The 20,327-nt window shown below is 40.7% G+C and overlaps 1 protein-coding gene across 7 annotated transcripts in view; it reads left to right on the top strand.

The window, feature by feature from the left end:
• Positions 1 to 8: 8 nt before the first annotated feature.
• Oma1 (OMA1 zinc metallopeptidase) overlaps positions 9 to 20,327 on the top strand; it is a 59,653-nt gene continuing 39,334 nt past the window's right edge. The window contains exons 1-7 of one of the 7 annotated variants that reach the window (XM_052716165.1): positions 18 to 67; positions 4,307 to 4,442; positions 8,255 to 8,761; positions 11,243 to 11,471; positions 14,847 to 15,020; positions 15,117 to 15,224; positions 18,820 to 18,948. In XM_052716165.1, coding sequence (XP_052572125.1) covers positions 8,274 to 8,761; positions 11,243 to 11,471; positions 14,847 to 15,020; positions 15,117 to 15,224; positions 18,820 to 18,948 — 1,128 coding nt within the window. In that variant the 5' untranslated portion in view covers positions 18 to 67; positions 4,307 to 4,442; positions 8,255 to 8,273. Of the gene's footprint in view, positions 81 to 165; positions 691 to 3,600; positions 4,443 to 8,254; positions 8,762 to 11,242; positions 11,472 to 14,846; positions 15,021 to 15,116; positions 15,225 to 18,819; positions 18,949 to 20,327 lie in introns of those variants that run through there. The other 6 variants (XM_052716163.1, XM_052716164.1, XM_052716166.1 and 3 more) reach the window with 6 other exon arrangements.

The following is a 20,327-nucleotide window of genomic DNA, read 5'->3' as shown; positions in this document are numbered from 1 at the left end:
CGGGGCTTGGGAGGGTGTGCGCCTGCGCGGAGGCCGGCTGCTGGATCCCGCTCAGGCCGCGGCAAGAGTGCGTGCTCACGGTGACGGCTGGGCGTTCTCCCTGAGCTGGGCGGCGAGGGCGGAGATGGGGAATTGGGGCAGGGGTTCGGGGCTGCGGTGGGCATGGGCATGGGCCATGCTGGGGTCGGCGCGAACGGCCGGGGCGGCGGGCTTTCTGGAAGCTTGCCTCCCGCCGCCGGTGGTGGGTTCCGCAGGAGCAGGGCTTCCTCCTGCGGGGTAGCTGGCCTGGCCTGTGCGGGTCTCCCCTCCGCCCCGCCGCTCGTCCTTGTGCAGAGACAAGTGCTCCGGCTCCAGCCCGCAGCATCAGGACAGTCGGAGCAGTTCCAGGGAGCTTACTGATTTTCTGAAAAACTTATGTTCAAGGATCATTTTAAAATACTATTTACATGTCACCTGCGGTGTGACAGAGAGCACCTGTGCGGGCAAGCCTCAGCCAGAAACGTTAGTCCCAGGAGATGAAAATACCACATTTGGAATTTAGGAGTTGAGAGCTTCATAGGAGTTGATCGCCTCATAGCGACTCTCAAGGTCCTGGAGCCCTCTCTAAAAGGATTTAGCTTCATAGCAGACATCCTCAGCCGGGGTTGCAGGGGTGCTGTGTGACATTTGGAAACTTAAGAGCCAAGCCTGGTAACTTTTTTTTTTTTTAAAGAAGCCATCCATCATGTACTTAGCTTGAATGATTATTCCAAAGTGCATGTCCTATTTTTGCCAATCTGACAACTGTTTCCATAGAAACTAGGGAAGAAATAGTCGTTTTCAGTGAGAGTTGTTGAAACTGTCATCCGGATATCAGCTGTGAGTGCCCGTGAGCGTACTACTTGCTCATTCTGAGATGGCACTTGAAGAATTAAGGGGTTGGAATGTTCTTAGAGGCTAGCAATCCAAATTGTTTAATTTTCTCACATCATTAATTTCCTAGTCCTACAAGCCTGCCAGCTTATGTTTGTTGGGCCATGGTTCTTTGAAAAGCACATGGCAGCCGCAGTTCTTTCTTAGGTGCTGTGCATTGTGGTGAGTGGCTCTTTGAAAATGTATAGATTTCTTCCCCCCTTTAAAAAACTCCATTTAAAGGATTAATTAGTGATTACAGATTAACAACTACTGTTCCTCTTCTGGGTGGCACGTGATTGATTATCAGTGGTAGAAATGATAATGATTTTAATTACGTACCTAGTGTTTGGGGGCTTTTGTTTTTACCTTCCATGGGTAGACTGCCTTAAACATGTTCGCCCATGCTCTGAAATGAGCAGTTTTCTTCTCATGTGAGCAGAGCCAAGCAGTGTGGATAGTGTGCGTGGCATGGTGATGAGAGTTTATCTGAGGGGTGTCAAGTAAAGCAGACATTCTAGAATCTAGCAGTGGGTGAAGGAGGCTTGGAGAGGGTGCCTGCAGAGCTGGGAAGCCAGGAAGCAACATTAGGAAGTTTATTGGAGCTCGTAGAAAACCAATGGTAATTACAAAAGTGCTTGCTTACCTTGGTGTTTACAAAGCTAACGAACCCTGTAAAAATTTAAACTGCCTTGAAAGAGGAAATACTGGATCCCTCATAACCACCATTCCGCCCCCTCAATTACACTAGGCCTTTTCTGAGATTTATTTTTGTATCCGTTAGTTGTGTTTTCTCTTTACTAGTTTTACAGACTGGGCAGGAAATTTTGTCTTTTTTCTTCTCTGCTTTGTCTCTGCTACACAGAACGGTGTTCGACATGTAGCATTCACTCATTGTATAATGAATTAATGAATAAAACAATCCTGAACTGAATGAGATAGGTGAAATGTTTGGTTAAGATAATCAAGATTTATTAATTTGGTTGATGACATTTTAAAACAGGTAAATTTCACAGTAAATCTGAACTTGTGGCTTTTGTAGAAAGTTTTGAAACATTTGGCAACATAAAGGTTTGATTTGTTTGTTTGATTTGTTACATTGTTGGCCCTCGTTTGGGTGGCCTTGTTCATATCTTCTGACTCTGGAGGTTTACCTGCATCTACCACACAAACCTGCACTGCTCAGCGGGACAGCCACTGGTTCATAACTCCTCTGATTAACTTTAATAAAAATGAAACAGACTACAGATTCTGATCCTCCAATGCACGTAGCCACATGCCAGGGCTGCCGTATTGGATAGCATAGAGAGCATCTCTGCAGAAAGTGTCATGCAGTCTTGCTTCTGACCTTGGACTTTGCCTCCCCACTATCCTGTTGTACAGAAAGTTTTGTTTTCTAAATTATCTTGAACAGCTCTGTGACTCAAGTGCTGGAATCCAGGCCTGCCCTAGCACACTAGCTTCAGGGCACTTTCAGGTAGCTCTTATGGCTGTGTTTCAGGTTAGCATATCTCTTTGTTGTGGCTCAGAGCTCTGTATTTTAATTAAAAATACAGTCTTTAGTGGTGTGACTCTTTGGGTTAGGTTTCCGTTGTTGATTTGCTCTCTCTCTTCTCCCTTTTTTTCTTTTTGAGACAGGGTTTCTCTGTATAACAGCTCTGGCTGTCCTGGAACTCGCTTTTGTAGACCAGGCTAGCCTCAGGGACACTGACTTGCCATTGCTTCCCACGGGCTGGGGTTAGAGGCGTGCGCCACCACCTGCTTTGCCTTTCTTAAGGATTGCTTTAGGTTGCTTGCAGGAGGGGTTGGCAGTGAATTAAGCAGAACTAAAGTGACCAGCTAGAGATGATAGAAGAGCCCACACACAGGGTCACAGAACCCAGGGGGAGCTGGATGGAGGAGGTAGATTGGCAGGCCTGATTTAAAGTGGCCTTTGATCTTTTGGATGTTAAAATTCCTAGGGCTAATCCAGTATAGTTTGGAAGATTGGGAAATCTGTGTAAGGGCGGTGTGTGTGTGGGGTGTCCCTCGGATTGCTTCATGACACATATAACGTGGAAATATTAACTTGCACATGAAGTTGTACAGCTGCCTCCTGCCGTGAAAATGTCTTTGAGATCATTTGTAAGACACGGAAACTGGGTGAAGAGAAGGAATTTCTTTAGAGAGCTTCTGAAGCGAAAATATGGAAAGCACAGCAGGGTCTCAGAGAACATGAAGTCCTTTGGGTGTTTGTAGCTAGAGTTTCCCTGCCTGGCTCACGGTCAGGACAAATCTCTCTCACCCGCCAGTCCCGCAGGGGCTCAGACCCAACCAAGTAAACACACAGAGACTTATATTACTTAAACTGTATGGCCGTAGCTCAGGCTTCTTGCTAACTGTTCTTATATAACCCATTTCTATTAGTCTGTAAGTTGCCATGTGGCTCGTGGCTTACCGGTACCTTATATCTCCCTTGTCATGGCTGTGGCTGGCAGCGTCTCTCTGCCTCAGCCTTCCACTTCCCAGAATTCTCCTCTCTCCTTGTCCCGCCTATACTTCCTGCCTGGCTACTGGCCAATCAGTGTTTTATTTATTAACCAATCAGAGCAACACATTTGACATACAGAACATCCCACAGCAGGTGTTCATATGCATCAATGGGTAGTCTCCCTCCCTCCCTCCCTCCCTCCCTCCCTCCCTCCCTCCCTCACCACATGAATATCCCAGCATCCTTTCTGTGCAAACACTTGCAGAGCTTTTCCTCACAGGTCCGGCTTGCATGGGCTTGCTTTGCTGCAGCACCAACTGTAGGTCCTACACACAAACATCTTCATATTCCTATGCTACAGTTGCTTAATGTGAAGTTTTCTCTGTGGTAGGTGTCTGCTGTTAGCTCTGAGACCAATGGCCTTAAGGGACTAACATGACCTGCTGGCCTATTCCGTAAGTTGAGGCCATGACCAGGCAAGTGTTAAAACTTTAGGGCAATAAGTCACCAGATTTGAAAGAAAGAAAATGTGTTCATGTTGTTTTTGTAGCTTGATTTCTAGTTAAAAAAAAAAGCTTAAATATACTTTTTAAATAAACAATCTTTTTTTTTGTCTTTCTACCCAAAGGCATAAGAGAGACTTTTGTCTAGAATGCTACCTCCACAAGGATAAGGACTATATTTTATGCTCTTTTGGTAACTTCCATACCACTTAGCCAGTGGAGAACTCAACGACTAGTTCAAATACGTGAGGATGGTCCCATTAGGTTACTATGGAGCCCAGACACTCCTGTTGCCTCGTGACATCGTATCTGTCTTAATACAGTCTAAGGCGTTACTCACATACAGGACCTGCAGCTGTGTACAGCACGCAGTACTTGCTAATGGTGATGCTGTGCTTTCTGTTATTACCATAGATGGTATTGCTTCTGCTTTTAAAAACAGTTACTGTAGGACAGGATGCCGTGTTGTGCCAGCAGCAGCCCCGTGCAGCTGTTATCTGCATCTGTTGAGTGTGTCAAGAGCCGCTGGAGTGACTGACCTATGTCATCTAGGTCTGGGGAAGAGCTCTGTCTGCATGGTAAGGAGACCTAACAGCACAGTTCTCAGTCACTTTTCCATACATGATACATTTGAAATAATTTTTAGGTGTAAATTATCATCATCATCATCATCATCATCATCATCATTTCCACTTCTCAGTTTAGTGCAACATAGAAGAAAGAAAGCCAGACAGCTGAAGTATTTATCTAAATTGTTCTATTATCAATAAAAACTTGGAGTCAAGTATGGTGGTAAAAATCTGATAGATTAAAGAAGTGGCAGAGGAGTGACCAGCTGTCCTTTTTCCATACTTCCCAGATCAAAAAGGCCTGCACATCTCTCTAAGCCCCTTCCTACTCCTTCCTGTGCCTCTCTATTGTTTCCGGGTCCTCCAAAATCTCTATGGTCAATTCTTGTCAACAGGTCACTGACTCTGCCTCCCATCCAAGTTTAACTTTATTAACACAGTCTTGGAGTGTCACAGTGCAATCAAATATACCTCAACAGAAAGTATCTTGTTAATGTCAAGCTATTAGTAGGTTAAATTGACTCTACTCATTTTTAATTCATAGTAACTCAAAAAGGACTACCAAAGGGTTAATTTTCACTTAGCATTGCCTTATTCACTTTATAAATTAATAACACAAAGGTATAGTGTATAAATCACATACAAGTACAGTCTAATAACCTTCAAATTGTCAAGTATGCAGAGAACACTAGTCACTAAAATTGGCAGTGCTGAAACATCTTTTTAGGTATTAATACTGTATTAGTAAAGTTAGTCTCACAACCCCCCAAGAAGATTTTAAAACATTTAGAAAAATTGAGAGAAAATTTAAGGAACATACATATAACCACATAGATATGATTATCAGTATGTACAGCACTGGCTCTGCATCCTGTGTGTGTATATGTGTGTGGAAGTACAATTGTGTGGAGGTGTACATGTGTGCACGTATTAGCAAGAGTACTTGGAAGTAAGTTTCATTCATGAGTGGATACTTCATCAGGTACATCAGGAATGAGATATTCACCTCCATATCATCATCTAAGAAAAGTAATTGCCTACAACAAATCTGTATTCAGACTCACCCATTTGTCTCACTTCTGAAGCTGATGTTTTCTTTTAAACTACAGGGTTTATCCAATGTATTTGATTAGTCTGTCTTTTTTCTCCCAATATCTGTTCGTATGTATGTGTGTGTCTGTATGCATGTGTATGTCATAGCACATGTATGGGTATTAGAGGACAACTTGAAGGAGCTGGTTCTCTTCCACTCATGTGGGTCACACAGATTGATCTCAGGTCATCAGCTTGGTACCAAGTGCCCTACCTGCTGATCTTTCTTACCAGCTTTTCTCAGTACCTTTCAAAAATAGTTGATTGATGTACAGTTAATGCACAGTAGTTTGTACATGTTCAAACTACCGCGTGTAAAGTAGTTATAGGGTTCTTTGTGTTTTCTTGAGTGAGCTATGGTAGTTTGTATTTTCAAAGGGTCCATGTATTTTACTTAAGATGTCAAATGTGACATTTTTTTCTTTGATTGTGCTTAGGAGTTGTTCCAGTTAGATAAGGATGGAGGTTTGAGAGCTGGTTCAGTAGTACACGCACTGAAGCTTACTTCACGTAAACAGACACCAGCTACCATGTTGGCTACTGGAACCCAGATTCTCCCCTAAGGGGAGATTGGGGAAACAAAAGGAATTCCTTCCTTCCTAAGTTTGCTGAGTGAGTGGGTGCACTCAGGTCATATATGATGGTCATTACAAGGAATACAGGGAACCCCTGTCTGAGAGGCTGGACAGTTGGGAGGCAGTTAGATGAGAAACAAAGCCATACATAACTCAAGGCCTAGGGCTGGACATACTGCATCTCTTGTAGCTGTGAAGATGGAGGAGGAGCTTGTTAGCAGTTGCTGTTCCCTCTGCAGCAGGCTAGAGACGAGGGCTGGAGAAGTAGCTAGAACGCTACCCTGTGGAGGTCCATGGTCTGAATTTCTTTTGTGTTTTTCTGTGTGGTTCATTGAACTTGGTAGCTTTATGGGTTTACAGCTTTCATTCAGTTTGGCCCAGCTCTGGCCACTGCCTCTTTGAGATCGTTTTCTCTTACCCACCCTTGCCTCATTTGAGGACTGTAGCCACGAGAGGATTAAACTATCTCATTGACGCCTCTTGCATTTTCTGTCTGTTTTTAGCTCTGATTGGTCATGAAGTTCACAAGTCCTTATTTCCACTATGACCTATGTTACCCAGGGTAACATTTACATTCATCCTCAATTTTGTGGTTTTATTGAGAAGTTGAAGATATCCTTTTAAAAATATGCATTCCGTGTCTGTATAAAGCATGCTGAGAATTTTTCTGGCGTTGCTTTAACACATGGAATATAGTTAAAACAGTGACTCAAATATCCTTGTCTACTGATACTGCCATTTGTATTACCTAGGTGCTAGCTTCCTTTGACTAATATTTCTTCTTCCCTGCTGATCTCATTTCCTGCTTGGTAATTTTACATTGTAAATTGTGTGTTGCTTGGTGTTGGGTATTTTTGATTCTTGAGCTTTTTTGAAGGAAATCCAGGATGTGGTTATTAGAAGCAGTTTCATCTTTTTGAGTGTCATTGTACCAAGCTGGATCTTATCCGCCAGTTAAGAACCACTCACCCGTGTTTGTTTTAGTCTTCGTTACTGGGGCAGAGCAGTTCTCAGGGTGGTCCTAATTCTCCTCTAGTGCTGAGGCCAGGCTCTTCCACCCAATGCCTGTGACTTACAAATGCTAAGTTTTCCCACTGTGACCAATGGGAGCAGGCAGTGCACTCTGCCCTGTGTATTGTGCCCTGTAATTACGGTTCTTTCCAAGCTTCGGGGAAATTTCTTACTCATGTGACCAGTTAGTACTCAGTGGACTAGGGAGGAGCCTGCTGAGTTCTCTCGGTACTGTTCCATGTTCCCTTCCTCCGCCCATAGGTACAGCTACCTGGTCCACAGGATTCCCCAGCTTCACACCTTCAGGTTAGGGCAGTTAAGGGGCTAGTCTCTCCTGTCTATGTTTTTTGCAAACTCATCAGGCGGTTCTCTGGGGGCAGTTGTGGGGCCTCATCTTGTTTCTCATCTCTCTGTCCTTCATTGCCTATTGCCAAGTAGTTTGAAACCCTTGTTTTATTTATTCTGTTTTTAAAGCCATTTTTAGGTGGCATTCAAGTCTCTCTTCTTACATCCTGACTCCGATTAAAAGTCTGTCTGTCTGTCTGTCTGTCTGTCTCTTTCTCTGTCTTTTTGAGACAGGGTTTCCCTGTGTAGCCCTGACTGCCTTGAACTCACTTTGTAGACCAGGCTGGTCTTGAATTCAGAGATCCACCTGCCTCTGCCTCCCAAGTGCTGGAATTAAAGGCATGCACCACCATGCCAGGCTAATAAGCCTCATGGTTTTATTTGAAAGAATACATTTGAATTTTTTAAATTAGGCTTTTCTATCCCATTATATTCATTTTTTATTTGTCAACTGATACAAATTCATTGCTGTTCTACCTAAGCTATTTCTTATTCTCCTCAAGCGATTTTCTGATCAAATAGATTCCCTGCAATTAAAAAACAACACGATTTTCTTTTTAAATGAAGTAAAAAGGTTCAAGTGTTGAAAATAAGCACTGTGTAGTGAACTAATGCTGGTGCACTCCTTTGTTTGTCCTGTTGAAAGGTGCTGCTGTGGGTGATGGGCAGAAACACAGGCAAATGTTGTCTTAAGATGTTCAACACACCTTCTTAAGCATTGCATTCCCAATTTGTAAATACATATTTTCCACAGGTGCTTATATCTATCTTTTTTTTTTTTTTTTTGGTGTGTTTTAGATAACCAAGCAAAAGCAGGATGAACTTCCTTTATGGACTGCAGGCTGCCACGAGAAACCGTTTTCTCTCTGGAGTGACTTTCCTGGCCAACTGGAAACAGTGGAACCCACCAGCAGGCTGTTCACACCCACGAGGGCCCCTAGTCATAAATGCGAGCCGAGGACTTAACACAGTCCGTCAGTGTCATTCGGTGATTTTACTGCCTGGAAACTTCCATTTCTATAGGACTCTCAGTAACAAAAAATCAAGATGCTTTTCAAGTGCTCAAAGCCAGGAAATGGGGGTGCTTACCTACAAACTGACTGTGTGGGGTGATTCTTTTCCAAGACAAGGATCGAGGAAAGTGGTTGGTGGTCCTTCTCTCACAGCCCCGTGCCCTCTGAGCTGCCCAGCCGGAAGAGTTGCCCAGAGTTTCCACACGTCCCCACGGGTTCTGGCTGCTCCAGTTCCTTTCTTGCTGCTCATTCTGAAACCAGTGCAGAAGCTCCTTGCCATCATTGTGGGCAGGTAACACTTTGGGGGAGGGGGGAAACAGCATTTGTGTTAAAGTTCTTGAATTTTTATATTCACATTTTTAGCAACTTATAATAATTTTTAATAATTAACCTTAGTATTTTATAAAACTATAGCTTTAAAGAAACTCTCCCCTATACCATACTCAGCTCAAAATTTGAGTTTCTAAAGGTAAGTTCTACCAGTCTTCTTGTGTGTGATTTAATAATTTTGAAATAACTTGTTTATTGTACAGAAATATGATCCTTAAGTTTTGTTGCTACAGACGTTTCTAAAAGACTTCACATTTCTAATTATAGGGGAATGGGAAGTATTGGCACCATCTTGTGTAACAACAGCACTTAAGAACATTGCCTTTTGATTTTGTGGAATTTTAGGCAATAAGCATGAAATGAAGGTCTTCACTCATATAAGTAGGGGCTCAGACTTAGCCACGTTAATAATGCTCATTTCTACCCTCGTTTTCAAGGCGTCCTTGTTATGTTTCTCTTGGTAGTCCTTTGTGATAACTCATTTATAGCTAAGTGCTTGTTTCTCAGTCCCTTTCCCCTTATTTCATGAAGGTTGAAGAAGGCACATCACCTCTTCCTAAGGTTTTCTTACGGTTGCTAACGAGGCTGCCCCTCCCAGCTGTCTGTTTCCTCCCACACTCACAAGCCAGTTGGCTTTATTAAAAGTTCAGGAATTTCTCTGTAATGTATTTAATTTTACATGTTTGATGTTGAAGGTCCTAAGTAACCAGCTTATCCTTGTTTGTAGGGATGATGGCTTTGTGAGTTCTATTTCTTTAAAATTGTTTGATTTGGTGTTGATTTTACTATTATAAATTTCCTCTTATAACATGTTCCACATATAAGTAAGTAGTAATTCTATAAATGTTGTAAATAGGAAATAAGTGGCCAGGCGGTGGTGGCACATGCTTTCAATCCCAGCACTTGGAAGGTAAGCAGATCTCTGTGAGTGCAAGGCCAGGTTATTCTACAAAGCAAGTTCCAAGACAGCCAGGGCTGCAACAGAGAGAAATCCTGTCTCAACCAAAAACCAAAAAAAAAAAAAAACAAAACAAAACAAAACAAAAAACCCTGTTTTTATGATCCTCTGGTTCAGTCCCTTTTCTAAGGCATTTCACGTGTGTCTGTGTGTTAGCTTTCTGACACTGAAACATCTGAGATAATAAAGGGAACAAGGACTTATTTCAGCTCATGCTTTCAGAGATTTCAGTCCATGGTCGCTTAGGCCCAGGTCACTCAGTGCATCTTGGTGGGAATCCATGGCAGAAGAGACTTGTCGATTTCATGATGGCCAGGAAGGCAAAGAGAGACATGGGTAGGGCTTGGGGTCCTAACATCCCCTTCAAGGACACACCCAGTGACCCCACATCCTTCCACTAGACTGTCTCCCAAGGGTCCTGCCATCTCCTAGTAGTGCCCCACGCCAGAGACCAAGCCTTTGATATTGAATCCAGTGACCTTTTGGTGGAACTATGAGAGCAGGAACTTGGTAAATTACAGGGACTTTACAAAATTGCTTTGTAAAATGAATTCTTGTATGTATGTGTGTGTGTGTGTGTGTGTGATAAATTTTATTGAGACTTGACAAATGTGTGCACAAGGAAATTTTTTTGTCCCGCTGTTGAAAACATTGCTTGTTGTTAAAATGTTTATGAACCCAGCCCAGCACTTGAGAGAACTCTCGCCAGCCAGCAAGGCCCTCCCCAGGTGGCATCTGTAATGATGCCCATTTCTTTACTGTGGTGCTTCCGATCCTCCCTTCCCTCTTCATGTTCTAGCGATGATAGTGGAGCCTCTGCTTCTGAGCAGTGCCGCTTACTCCTGGAGTGGGTGCCGAGGTAGCATCTCTTGTTCCTTGCTGGACCATTGCAGATTGAGCCGGAGTCTGAGGAGCAGTGCCGAAAGGTACAGATGTACTCTTCACGACCCCAAGATGATTGTCTGGGGATGTTATCTGTGTGAAGTGGTTAAGTGGTCAGTCTCAGGAAATGGCATTCCCTTACTCCCGGGTTTTCCTCCTGCTACCTCTGTGGCCTTGGCTAGGTTGTTCTCTGTGGCGAGGTGTTAGGAAGAGCAAATGAGGTGATTTGTGCATAACTAGAGCAGCACTTCAAGTATGTAGACATTAAGTGTTGGTTAGTGGTAGCTATAAAACAGCACTTCAAGTATGGTAGACAGTAAGTGTTGGTTAGCGGAACTTGTAAAACAACTACTCACTTTAGTGTTGGCATTCACACTAGCTGAAGAGGAAAATTCAAATGAGCCTTGGGGATTTTAAGTAAGGCTTTATAGAGTTGATGACTTTTTCATCCTTTAGCTAAGGATTTTACAAGTTAAAAAGCTATGTGTACAGAGAAACATGAAGATCAAAGTGACTGGCCCCATAGAATCCTAGCACATGCGCATGAGTTTTGATGGTATGTGAACATGCACTTACCAACGCCGCATTTCCGATTTGTCACAGGGGCATACGGAAATGGTGGCAAGCACTTCCTCCTAACAAGAAGGAGCTATTTAAAGACAGTGTGAAGAAGAATAAGTGGAAGCTGCTCCTCGGTCTGAGTGCCTCTGGCCTGCTGTTTGTAGTGTTTTATTTCACTCACCTGGAAGTGAGCCCTGTCACCGGAAGGAGCAAACTGCTGTTACTGGGGAAGGAACACTTCAGACTTCTGTCAGACCTGGAATACAAAGTGGTACGTAGCAAGGACTGTCCTTAACTAGATTGCGTAAGGTAGCACTAAAGCAGGAGTCTTCTTTAAACATGGAAGATGCACTACTTTTAGTTTTAGGCTTTGATACACCAGTAGTAATTTTCCCCAGGTCTCATACCTGGGAGAGGGCTTTGCACCATGTGCAGTGGTCTTTCCTCTGCACCCTGCCCCCCAGGAGTCCCTGCTCTGCTCAGTCAGTATTTCACTGTCTCCTGCTCAGCAAAGCCTTGCTTGATGCTCAGACTGGCTCAAACAGGGTGACTCCTTCAGGCTGAGCTGGGAACTGGATCTTTGTAATTGTGCCCCATGCTCAGCATGCTACTTTTCTTTGCTTTCTCTACCTGAGGGGAACTTACCATGGCCTTTGTCTATCTGCTTTACTAAGCTAAGCTCCATGGGACCAACAGCCTTGTTGGTTTGTTTATTTTATCCTAGGAACTAACACACCATGCAAAGTAGTGCTTAGTTTTTATGTATCAAATAAGTAAATATGTTGTGAGAATTTTTATACCTTGAAAGTCAGGTGTAAAATGAATAAAAAATTTCTTAATAAAAAATAAAGTCGGTATAATAAGATAGTTGTAATTTTTCTAAATATTAATTTTGGCTTTTGAAATCTTATTGTGTTTTCTGCCATTTTTTTTCTTCTTAAAACAGAGTTTTGCCATGTGGCCCCTCTTGGCCATCAGCCTGTGACCCCTGTGCCTCAGCCTCCTAAGGGCTGAGGTTGCAGGTGTGTGCTACTATAATCACTTGTTTTCTGAGTACACAATAAAGGTGTGATTCAGAAATCTCAACTCCTTGAGAAGTATAATAACTTAGGGAGTGACACATTACACACTTTGTGTCCTTGTGTGTCCTCGATCCAAAGGCAACAGGAGGTGGACTGAGACACTGGGTGTGGTCTGTGTATATATGAAACCTCAAAGCCCACCTCCACAGTGACACACTTCCTCCAACAAGGTCATACCTCCTAATAGTGCCACTCCCTTTGGGGACCATTTTCTTTTAAATCATCACAGCAATGACTTTTTACTATAAAAAATTGTTCTTAGGTAAGATAATAACAATGTCTTAGAAGAATACATACAGAAATTTAAAATATCTCCTAGAATTTAGTCTTAATAGGAAGATAGATTGAGAAAAATATTTTAGAAAGATTGGAAGAAACCTTGTATGAAATTGGTATATCTTATACTATTCAGAAAGCTTAAAAAATTAAAATACATGAATATATGAATGGATTTGCATATATTATATATAGTATGTATACATATGGATGTGTATATATGTATAAGTGTGTTTATATGATTAGACATTTTTATTGCTTAATTCATTGGTCTGTGAATCTAAACATTCTTACAGAAATGTCATAAAGTACTCTAATTACATAGTGTGCAAACTAGTGTGTTGTCCACTTGGCACAAGCTAGAATCAACCAATAGACAAGGAGCCTCTACTGAGAAAATGCCTGCATAAGAGTGGCCCATAAGCAGTCCTGTGGCTCATTGTTTTGATTAATGATTGATGTGGGACAGCCCAGCTCAGTGTAAGCAGTGCCATCCTTGAGTAGGTGGTCCTGGGGTGTAAAGAAAACAAGCTAAGCAGGCCCTCAGGAGAGCACCAGGAAACAACATTCCTCCAGGGCTTCTGCTTCACTTCCTGCCACCAAGAACTTGTCTTGAATTCCTGCCTTGACTGTCTTCGATGATGGACTGTGGCCTGAGAGTGTAAGGTGAAATAAACCCTTTCCTCCTCAAGTGGCTTTTGGTCAGGGTGTTTATCACAGCAATAGACAGCAAACTAAGATACAGGGACTCTTAGTTCTTGGAGAGGGATTAATAGAGTGTGGTGATATATTGTGTATCCTAATAAAATTTACTGAAAGATCAGAGAGACAAAGGACCAAGCCATTGCCACGTCTCAATTCACTGACTCCATGAATCCTCTGACTAAAATCCTCCGAGTCCTGGATCTCTGCCTCCGAGTGTGAGGATTAAAGATGTGTGCCACCACTGCCTGGCATCTGTGTTTAATCTAGTGGCTGTTCTGCTCTCTGATCTTCAGGCAAGCTTTATTTGATACACAATATATCACCACAATAGAGGACTTTTTCATTTGTTTACGTTGGTAAATTGTTCTTTAAAATGGTAATTGATAGTCTTTTAAGTTTATAATGCATCTTGAAAATGGTTATCAACTTGATTTATATGTTAAACTATATATTTTATGGAATTAAATATTTGTAGAATATCCTTAATTTTCTCAGTGTATATGACAGAATCTCTCAGAAAAAGGCTTCAGAAAAAAATATCTTCATATATGAAATGGCTAGGCTTTTTAGTCAGCATCACATAGAGAAAATGATTTGCCCATTAGTTCTGAGATCTTAGTGATTTTCTTTCAGTCTGTGTGGATCAAACCCTTTACAATTAGTGAGATATTGTCTCTTTTTGTAAAACCCTAAGTCTATATTATTAATAGGGTGTTCTTTCATTTAGTGGATTATGAAAGTAATTAGTTTTCTTTGACATTTTCTCTCCTCTCTCTCTCTCTCTCTCTCTCTCTCTCTCTCTTTCTTTTTCTTCCTGAAACTGGGTTTCTTGTATCCCAGGCTGGCTTTGAACTTACTATGTAGTAGATGATGACCTTCTAATCATCCTGGTTCCACCTCTCCAGTGTTCAGATTACAAGGATGTGTAACCTCACTGGGTTTATGTTTTGCTGAGGATCAAACTCGGGCTTTGCATATGCTATGAGCGTGACCACTCCACCAAATGAGCTGTATCCCCAGCCCTGAAGTTTTCTTTTTTTTTTTTTTTTTTTTTTTTTTTTGGTTTTTCGAGACAGGGTTTCTCTGTGTAGCTTTGCGCCTTTCCTGGATCTCGCGCTGTAGCCCAGGCTGGCCTCGAACTCACAGAGATCCGCCTGCCTCTGCCTCCCGAGTGCTGGGATTAAAGGCGTGCGCCACCACCGCCCGGCGAAGTTTTCTTTTTATATGAAGTTTCTAATGTAAATCCTTTGTTGTCTAGGCAGTTTTGTTTTCTGAAATTCTTAGGAGGGTAGAAATATTTAAGCATTTTACTTGTATATAGATTAATAGAAAAGAATAAAATTTGGATTGAATCATGTTTATGTTTATATGAAAAAAAATCTTATATTTTAATCCTTTATGAGAAACTATACTGCTTTTACATGAATAATTCAAATTTTAGAAATGTGTTTGATATATGTAAATTTTTTCACAATTCAAATTTAAAATGCCCAACACTAGTCAAGTGATGTACTTTCCATGAAGCAGCATAAGCATTTGTAGTGCAAAAGCTCTTAAATAATACTGTTTTACAAATCTTGTAGTGGATGGAAGAATTTAAAAACGATATGCTGCCTGAGAGAGACCCCCGACACCTGACTGTTAAAGAGGTGGTACATCATCTAACACAATGCAATCAAGATGTCCCAGGGATCCCCGAGATCAACTGGGTGATTCATGTGGTTGATTCCCCAGATGTAAATGCCTTTGTTCTTCCGGTAAGTAAATACTTTAAAATGTATTTTTGTTGCTAGCTTTAATGTCTTTAAGTTTTACTGTGGGCTAATTGCTTCTGTTATTCTTTTGATGTGCAGAATGGACAAGTGTTTGTTTTCACTGGGCTTTTGAATAGTGTAACTGATACTCACCAGCTCTCCTTCCTTCTGGGCCATGAGATTGCACATGCGGTTCTGGGGCACGCCGTGAGTATCCAAATGACATGCAGCTGTTAAATGCTGCCTTGATAGTACCAAGTTGTATCCTTAAGGAACCCAATCTTTTCAGGATTGTTTTTTCTTCTTTAATGATGGAATGTAATTGCCATATTTTGTACCTGAAAAAAAGTGATTAGCTAATTTTGAGACTTTTGCAGTCTTTAGTATATGATACGGAATAATTAGTGTTTCTCTTAAATACTGTTTTTATCACCTGTCTCTTTTGCTAAAAAGTAATTAGTCTCAACCTCTAATTATTTCACATTAAAATTTAAACTTCCATAATTATTAATATACTTGTAATCTAGTCAGAAAATTAATTGTTGGAAAGTGATACTACTATTTAAGTGGTAGATCAATTTTTTTATTCTTACTCATTTTCAAAAGATGTCTTGGAATATTGTTGGAAAATGTCTAAATGATATGCAATATGATATGAATGTGGAGCAGTAATGATACTTTGCCAGGATAGTTTACTGAGTTTCATCTAATATGTTCCTTCTCATTCAGAACTTTAATAACTAAGAGTACCTATCATCCCTGCTTTATATATTAGGAAACTAACATTTAAAAAGACTAACAGTGGCCACATAGGCCTTTAATAACTCATGAAACATATTTTTGTACTCATTTTTAATTGCTATTCATTAAAAATGTGAATAGATCATCTGTGCATATTGAGATAAGTATATTTTTATTTTTAATCAGAACATTCCGGTATTTTTGTGAAATATTTGTGAAAGGATTTGCAATATGCTAAATCATAAGTGCAAATATTATTAACTTCAAATGGAAACTATAACGTTTATTAATCTTTCTCAAAGTCATTTAAAAATTCTATGTATTCTTTAGAGGAATAATAAGATGAGCTGGGCCAAAGTTCTTTTTTGAAGCATCCCTGATTTCTCTTGAGTTAAGGAAAATTTTTTAAAAATATTTTCCCTAAATGCATATAGGAACAAATCTAAGCAACAGAGATAGTATCGTTACAGTGTATTCTGACATCTCTCAAGTAATGGTGTCATAATTCATCAGTGATGCATTTGTGAATGAGACACAAACTTTCTCTTGGATTAGTTTGTAAGCCCACATTTGGTTTCTCCACTTCTCTCCCTGTGTCTTCCATCTGCGATTGCATGTATGTGTGTGATCTATCTGTCCCTGTTGCCTATATCTGTGTGTGTGTGTTTGAATTTGTGCCTGTGTCTCTGTTTATGCCTGTCTGTAAAAAAGGACTTTGCTCTATGTTTATTGAATAACACAGAAGACATGGTAATCTTTAAGCAGAAATCTTTAATGGTTTTACAAGAGAAGAGGTGACTTTACTGACCTCATCTGACCTATAATAGCACCAATATTGCAAGCAGGTGCTGCCAACTTGTATCTACATATTACTTCCAACAGTTATTGGAGATCTGTTGTTTAAGGTTGCTTTTGACCTGTTGCCTGCTAGCAGCGAATGATTGCCATAACACACACACACACACACACACACACACACACACACACACACACACACACACACATTATTCTGGGTCAGGGCATGGAAAAGTAACATTAAAGCTGTGCATTAGCTTTTACTGTAAAAGCTGATTGCACTAGAAATCCAAGGCATAGTAAGTTTGGTTGCATTGTTTTCTTAAAGACAGGTTTAACTTAAACCTGTACTGAGTACACAGTAGGACAGTAATGATCTCACAGCATATTCTATTATGAAATTGGCTGTGAGGTCTGGAAAAAGTTCATTCCCTTTGTGGTCAAGAGATATTTTCAGAAAAATGTATTGCCACGTCATAACTGCAAAAAACGAATCAGCTGTGGCTGTTGTAGCTTTAAAAGGTGGTACCATTCAGTTGATTTGATTTCTGGCATCCAGTCACTGCCTGTCAGGGTAGGGTCACCACCCCCACCAGTGCAGGATGGTGGTCAGATGAACAGAAGAGGCAGGGAACAGCCATGATGGAAAACAGTTACTGTTTCTTTGACAAAGGTCTCTTTTATTAACACACTGTTTTCTCTTTTGGAAGTCTTAGTTTTGATTGAACGTGACTTTTATGCTGTTTCTCTTTTTTTTTCTATAAATACGCAGTTTTAAAAATATTTATTTTTTTAAAACTAATAAGTTACACTCTCTTTTAAAAAAAATAGATTTGTTTATTTATTATGTATAGTGTTCTGCCTGCATGTATGCCTGCAGGCCAGAAGAGGGCACCAGATCTCATTACGGATGGTTATGCTGGGAATTGAACTCAGAACCTCTGGAGGAGCAGCCAATGATCTTAACCACTGAGCTATCTCTCCAGCCTCAATTATACTCTTTAATAATTCATAACAAGTTTATTCTCTTCATAAACACTGTCATTGTGACTTCAGTCTTTCATAGTAAAATAATTCAATAATGGTTTTACAACTAACGACTGTTAGGTGATAATTGTTTTGTGAGGAGAGATTATCTTGTTAAGGTCATACATAGTCTGATTTTAGTTTTCAGCTGTGTTGTGTCCATTCAGGTAGTGACTGGTACCAAGTCTGCATCAGCATTTTTATGCTAACGTGCACTCTAGTGAGTGTTGAGTAAGCCCATGCATTTAACTTTTACTAGGCATTCCTGGGCAGAACACACATTTTATACAAACCTTTCCTGGCTACTGCTGTGAGTATGTCCAAAACTCAGAACCCAACTCTCAGTGAGAAATACCAAATTTTCAAAACCAAAAACTTGTATAAATGTGTTGTGCTTTCATGCATTAGGTTATAAATAGCAAAATACCTTTATTTTAATTAAACTTTTAATTAATTAATTAAATCTTTTAATTAATTAATTTAATTTAATTAAATCTTTTTCTGAATTTTCTTGTCTTAAGTGCATTATCTACTATATATACTTAGGTTTTATGTAACAATATAAGTGTGATAAACACTTTTATTTGATGTGTAGAATATAGTATCTATGTTAGAAACCAAAATAGCCTTGGCCTGGATTTTTTGGTCTTTTTACTAATACCTGTGTGAATTGAGGCAGTCATAAAATCTCCATTTGCATTTCATTATCTATAAAATGGGGCTTATTGTACCAGAGGAATCATTGTGCTGGTTAATATAAGAAACTAGTTTATTAATTCTCACTGTCTATGACGATGAATAATTAGCTCAGCAAAAGTAGTAAAATGTTAAAGGCATAAATGATTCACCAGTGTGTAAGTAAAGAAAAGGGGACCTCCCAGCAGACAGCATGGACATGAGGGGAGAAATCTGGGTCTTTGGCAGGTGAGGTGGTTCGGCAAGTAAGAACTCTGGCCCAAGCCTGACTGCCTGAGTTAGCTCCCGGGGCCCACGTGTGGAAGGCGAGAACTGAGTCCACAAGTTGTCCTCTGATCTTGGACTGTGACATGCCCATGCCCCACATATATACATACAAATACAAAATAAACATAATAAAAAAGCTTTAAAAAATTGGGTCTTTGCTCATGTTGGCCACTTGAACCCACATAATTATTTAGTATGATCAAGCAGTGGCTAGAAAGTGTAAATATGCACTGTCTCCATTTACTAAATGTGGCTTTCATCATTTTATTATTCTCAGGCAGAAAAGGCTAGCTTGGTTCACCTACTGGATTTCCTTGGTATGATTTTTCTCACAATGATTTGGGCTGTGTGTCCACGAGACAGCTTGGCACTTCTGGGACAGTGGATACAATCGAAGTTGCAGGAGGTGAGTCTGAGATGGCCTGTGGTGGGCATGCAGCAGTGTTGGTGTAAAGCAGTGTGGATCAGAACTATGCTAAGGTCTGTCCTGGAGTCATATACGGAATTTCAGTGTCTGTTTGTCATTTTTAGGTGCTGTTCCCATATAGTATTTAATTAAGGGAGTCTGCATTTGTCTAGTGATATACAAGGGTCGATTAAAAGAGCTACTGTGTTGTTTTTTTTTTCCCCTTTATTTTTCATAGTTGTTGATTTCAGAGAGAGAAAACCTAATCACTGGTCCTTCTCTTATCTCTGTGACAGTCGTGTCCTTCCTCCAGAGATCTCTTCCAAGAAGGTTGAAGTTTTAATGAGTGTGGGGCTGGCTGTAGCTTCATATCATTCTCCTTTGCTGTTAATGCACAGTTAAACCAACGTTGCCTAGAATACATGGGGAGGGGGCAGTTTTAGGTGCTTTAGTGCCGATAATAATAATCATCTCATGACTAAGTCCCTCATATTGTTCAAAATACTGCCTTACTGAGGATCAGTCTTGTGATCCCCACAGCTGTGTTAACCAGATTGAGACAATGATTCTCAAATTGAAGAAGAAAGAACAGTTAGATTCAGATGGTGGGATGTCACATTGGAACTTAGTTGTCACTGACCTGCTGGGCTGTCAACGGAGTTGATGTAGCTTCCCCTTGTTTATAAGTAGATGCTTTTTAAATTAATAGAATCAGAAGAGTTGATGATAACTAAGGCAATGTAGCTGTTTTTCCCTTGAAATAATTTTATGCCTCTTAGGCATAATTTTTCCAATTTAATAACTAAACTGAAGAACAGGGATGCCTTTGGTGTGGATTTTTTTTCTCCTAAATTGAGGCCCCTCAGTGACTCTGTTGTCAAGAGATGTTTTTCTCTCTGCAGTGCCCTGCTCACCATATTTTGGGAGCATAAAGGAATGCTGGCAGTGATGCCCTATAGGGTGGGAATTGTCCACATTCCTCGCCATTCACTTAGTTACTGTGGTGACTGAATGATACAGGAGGGCTCTGTTAATGCAGAACTACTGATGTTTTGGTCTGGATTATTATTGCTGTTGGGGCTTGTCCTGGTATTGTGGGTTTTCTAGCATATGCAGTAACTACTCAGTAGATGCCCATGGTTCTTGCTCTCCACAGTGTCTTGATGGCTCAGATGGTTAAGAGCCTTTGTTACTCTTGTAGAGGACCTGGGTTCAGTTTGGATCCCAGAACCCATATAGTGGCTCACAAACATCTGTAATCAGGAGATTAGATACCCTCTTGGCCTCCATGTGCACCAGGCATATGCACGGTATACATATACGCAGGCAAAAATACTTATACACATAAAATTAATATAAAAATAATAATTTAAAACTGC

Source organism: Peromyscus californicus, unplaced genomic scaffold, assembly GCF_007827085.1.
Source record: "Peromyscus californicus insignis strain IS unplaced genomic scaffold, ASM782708v3 Scaffold_5__1_contigs__length_169319896, whole genome shotgun sequence".
NCBI lineage: Eukaryota > Metazoa > Chordata > Mammalia > Rodentia > Cricetidae > Peromyscus > Peromyscus californicus.
This window is presented reverse-complemented; position numbering and strand designations above follow the sequence as displayed.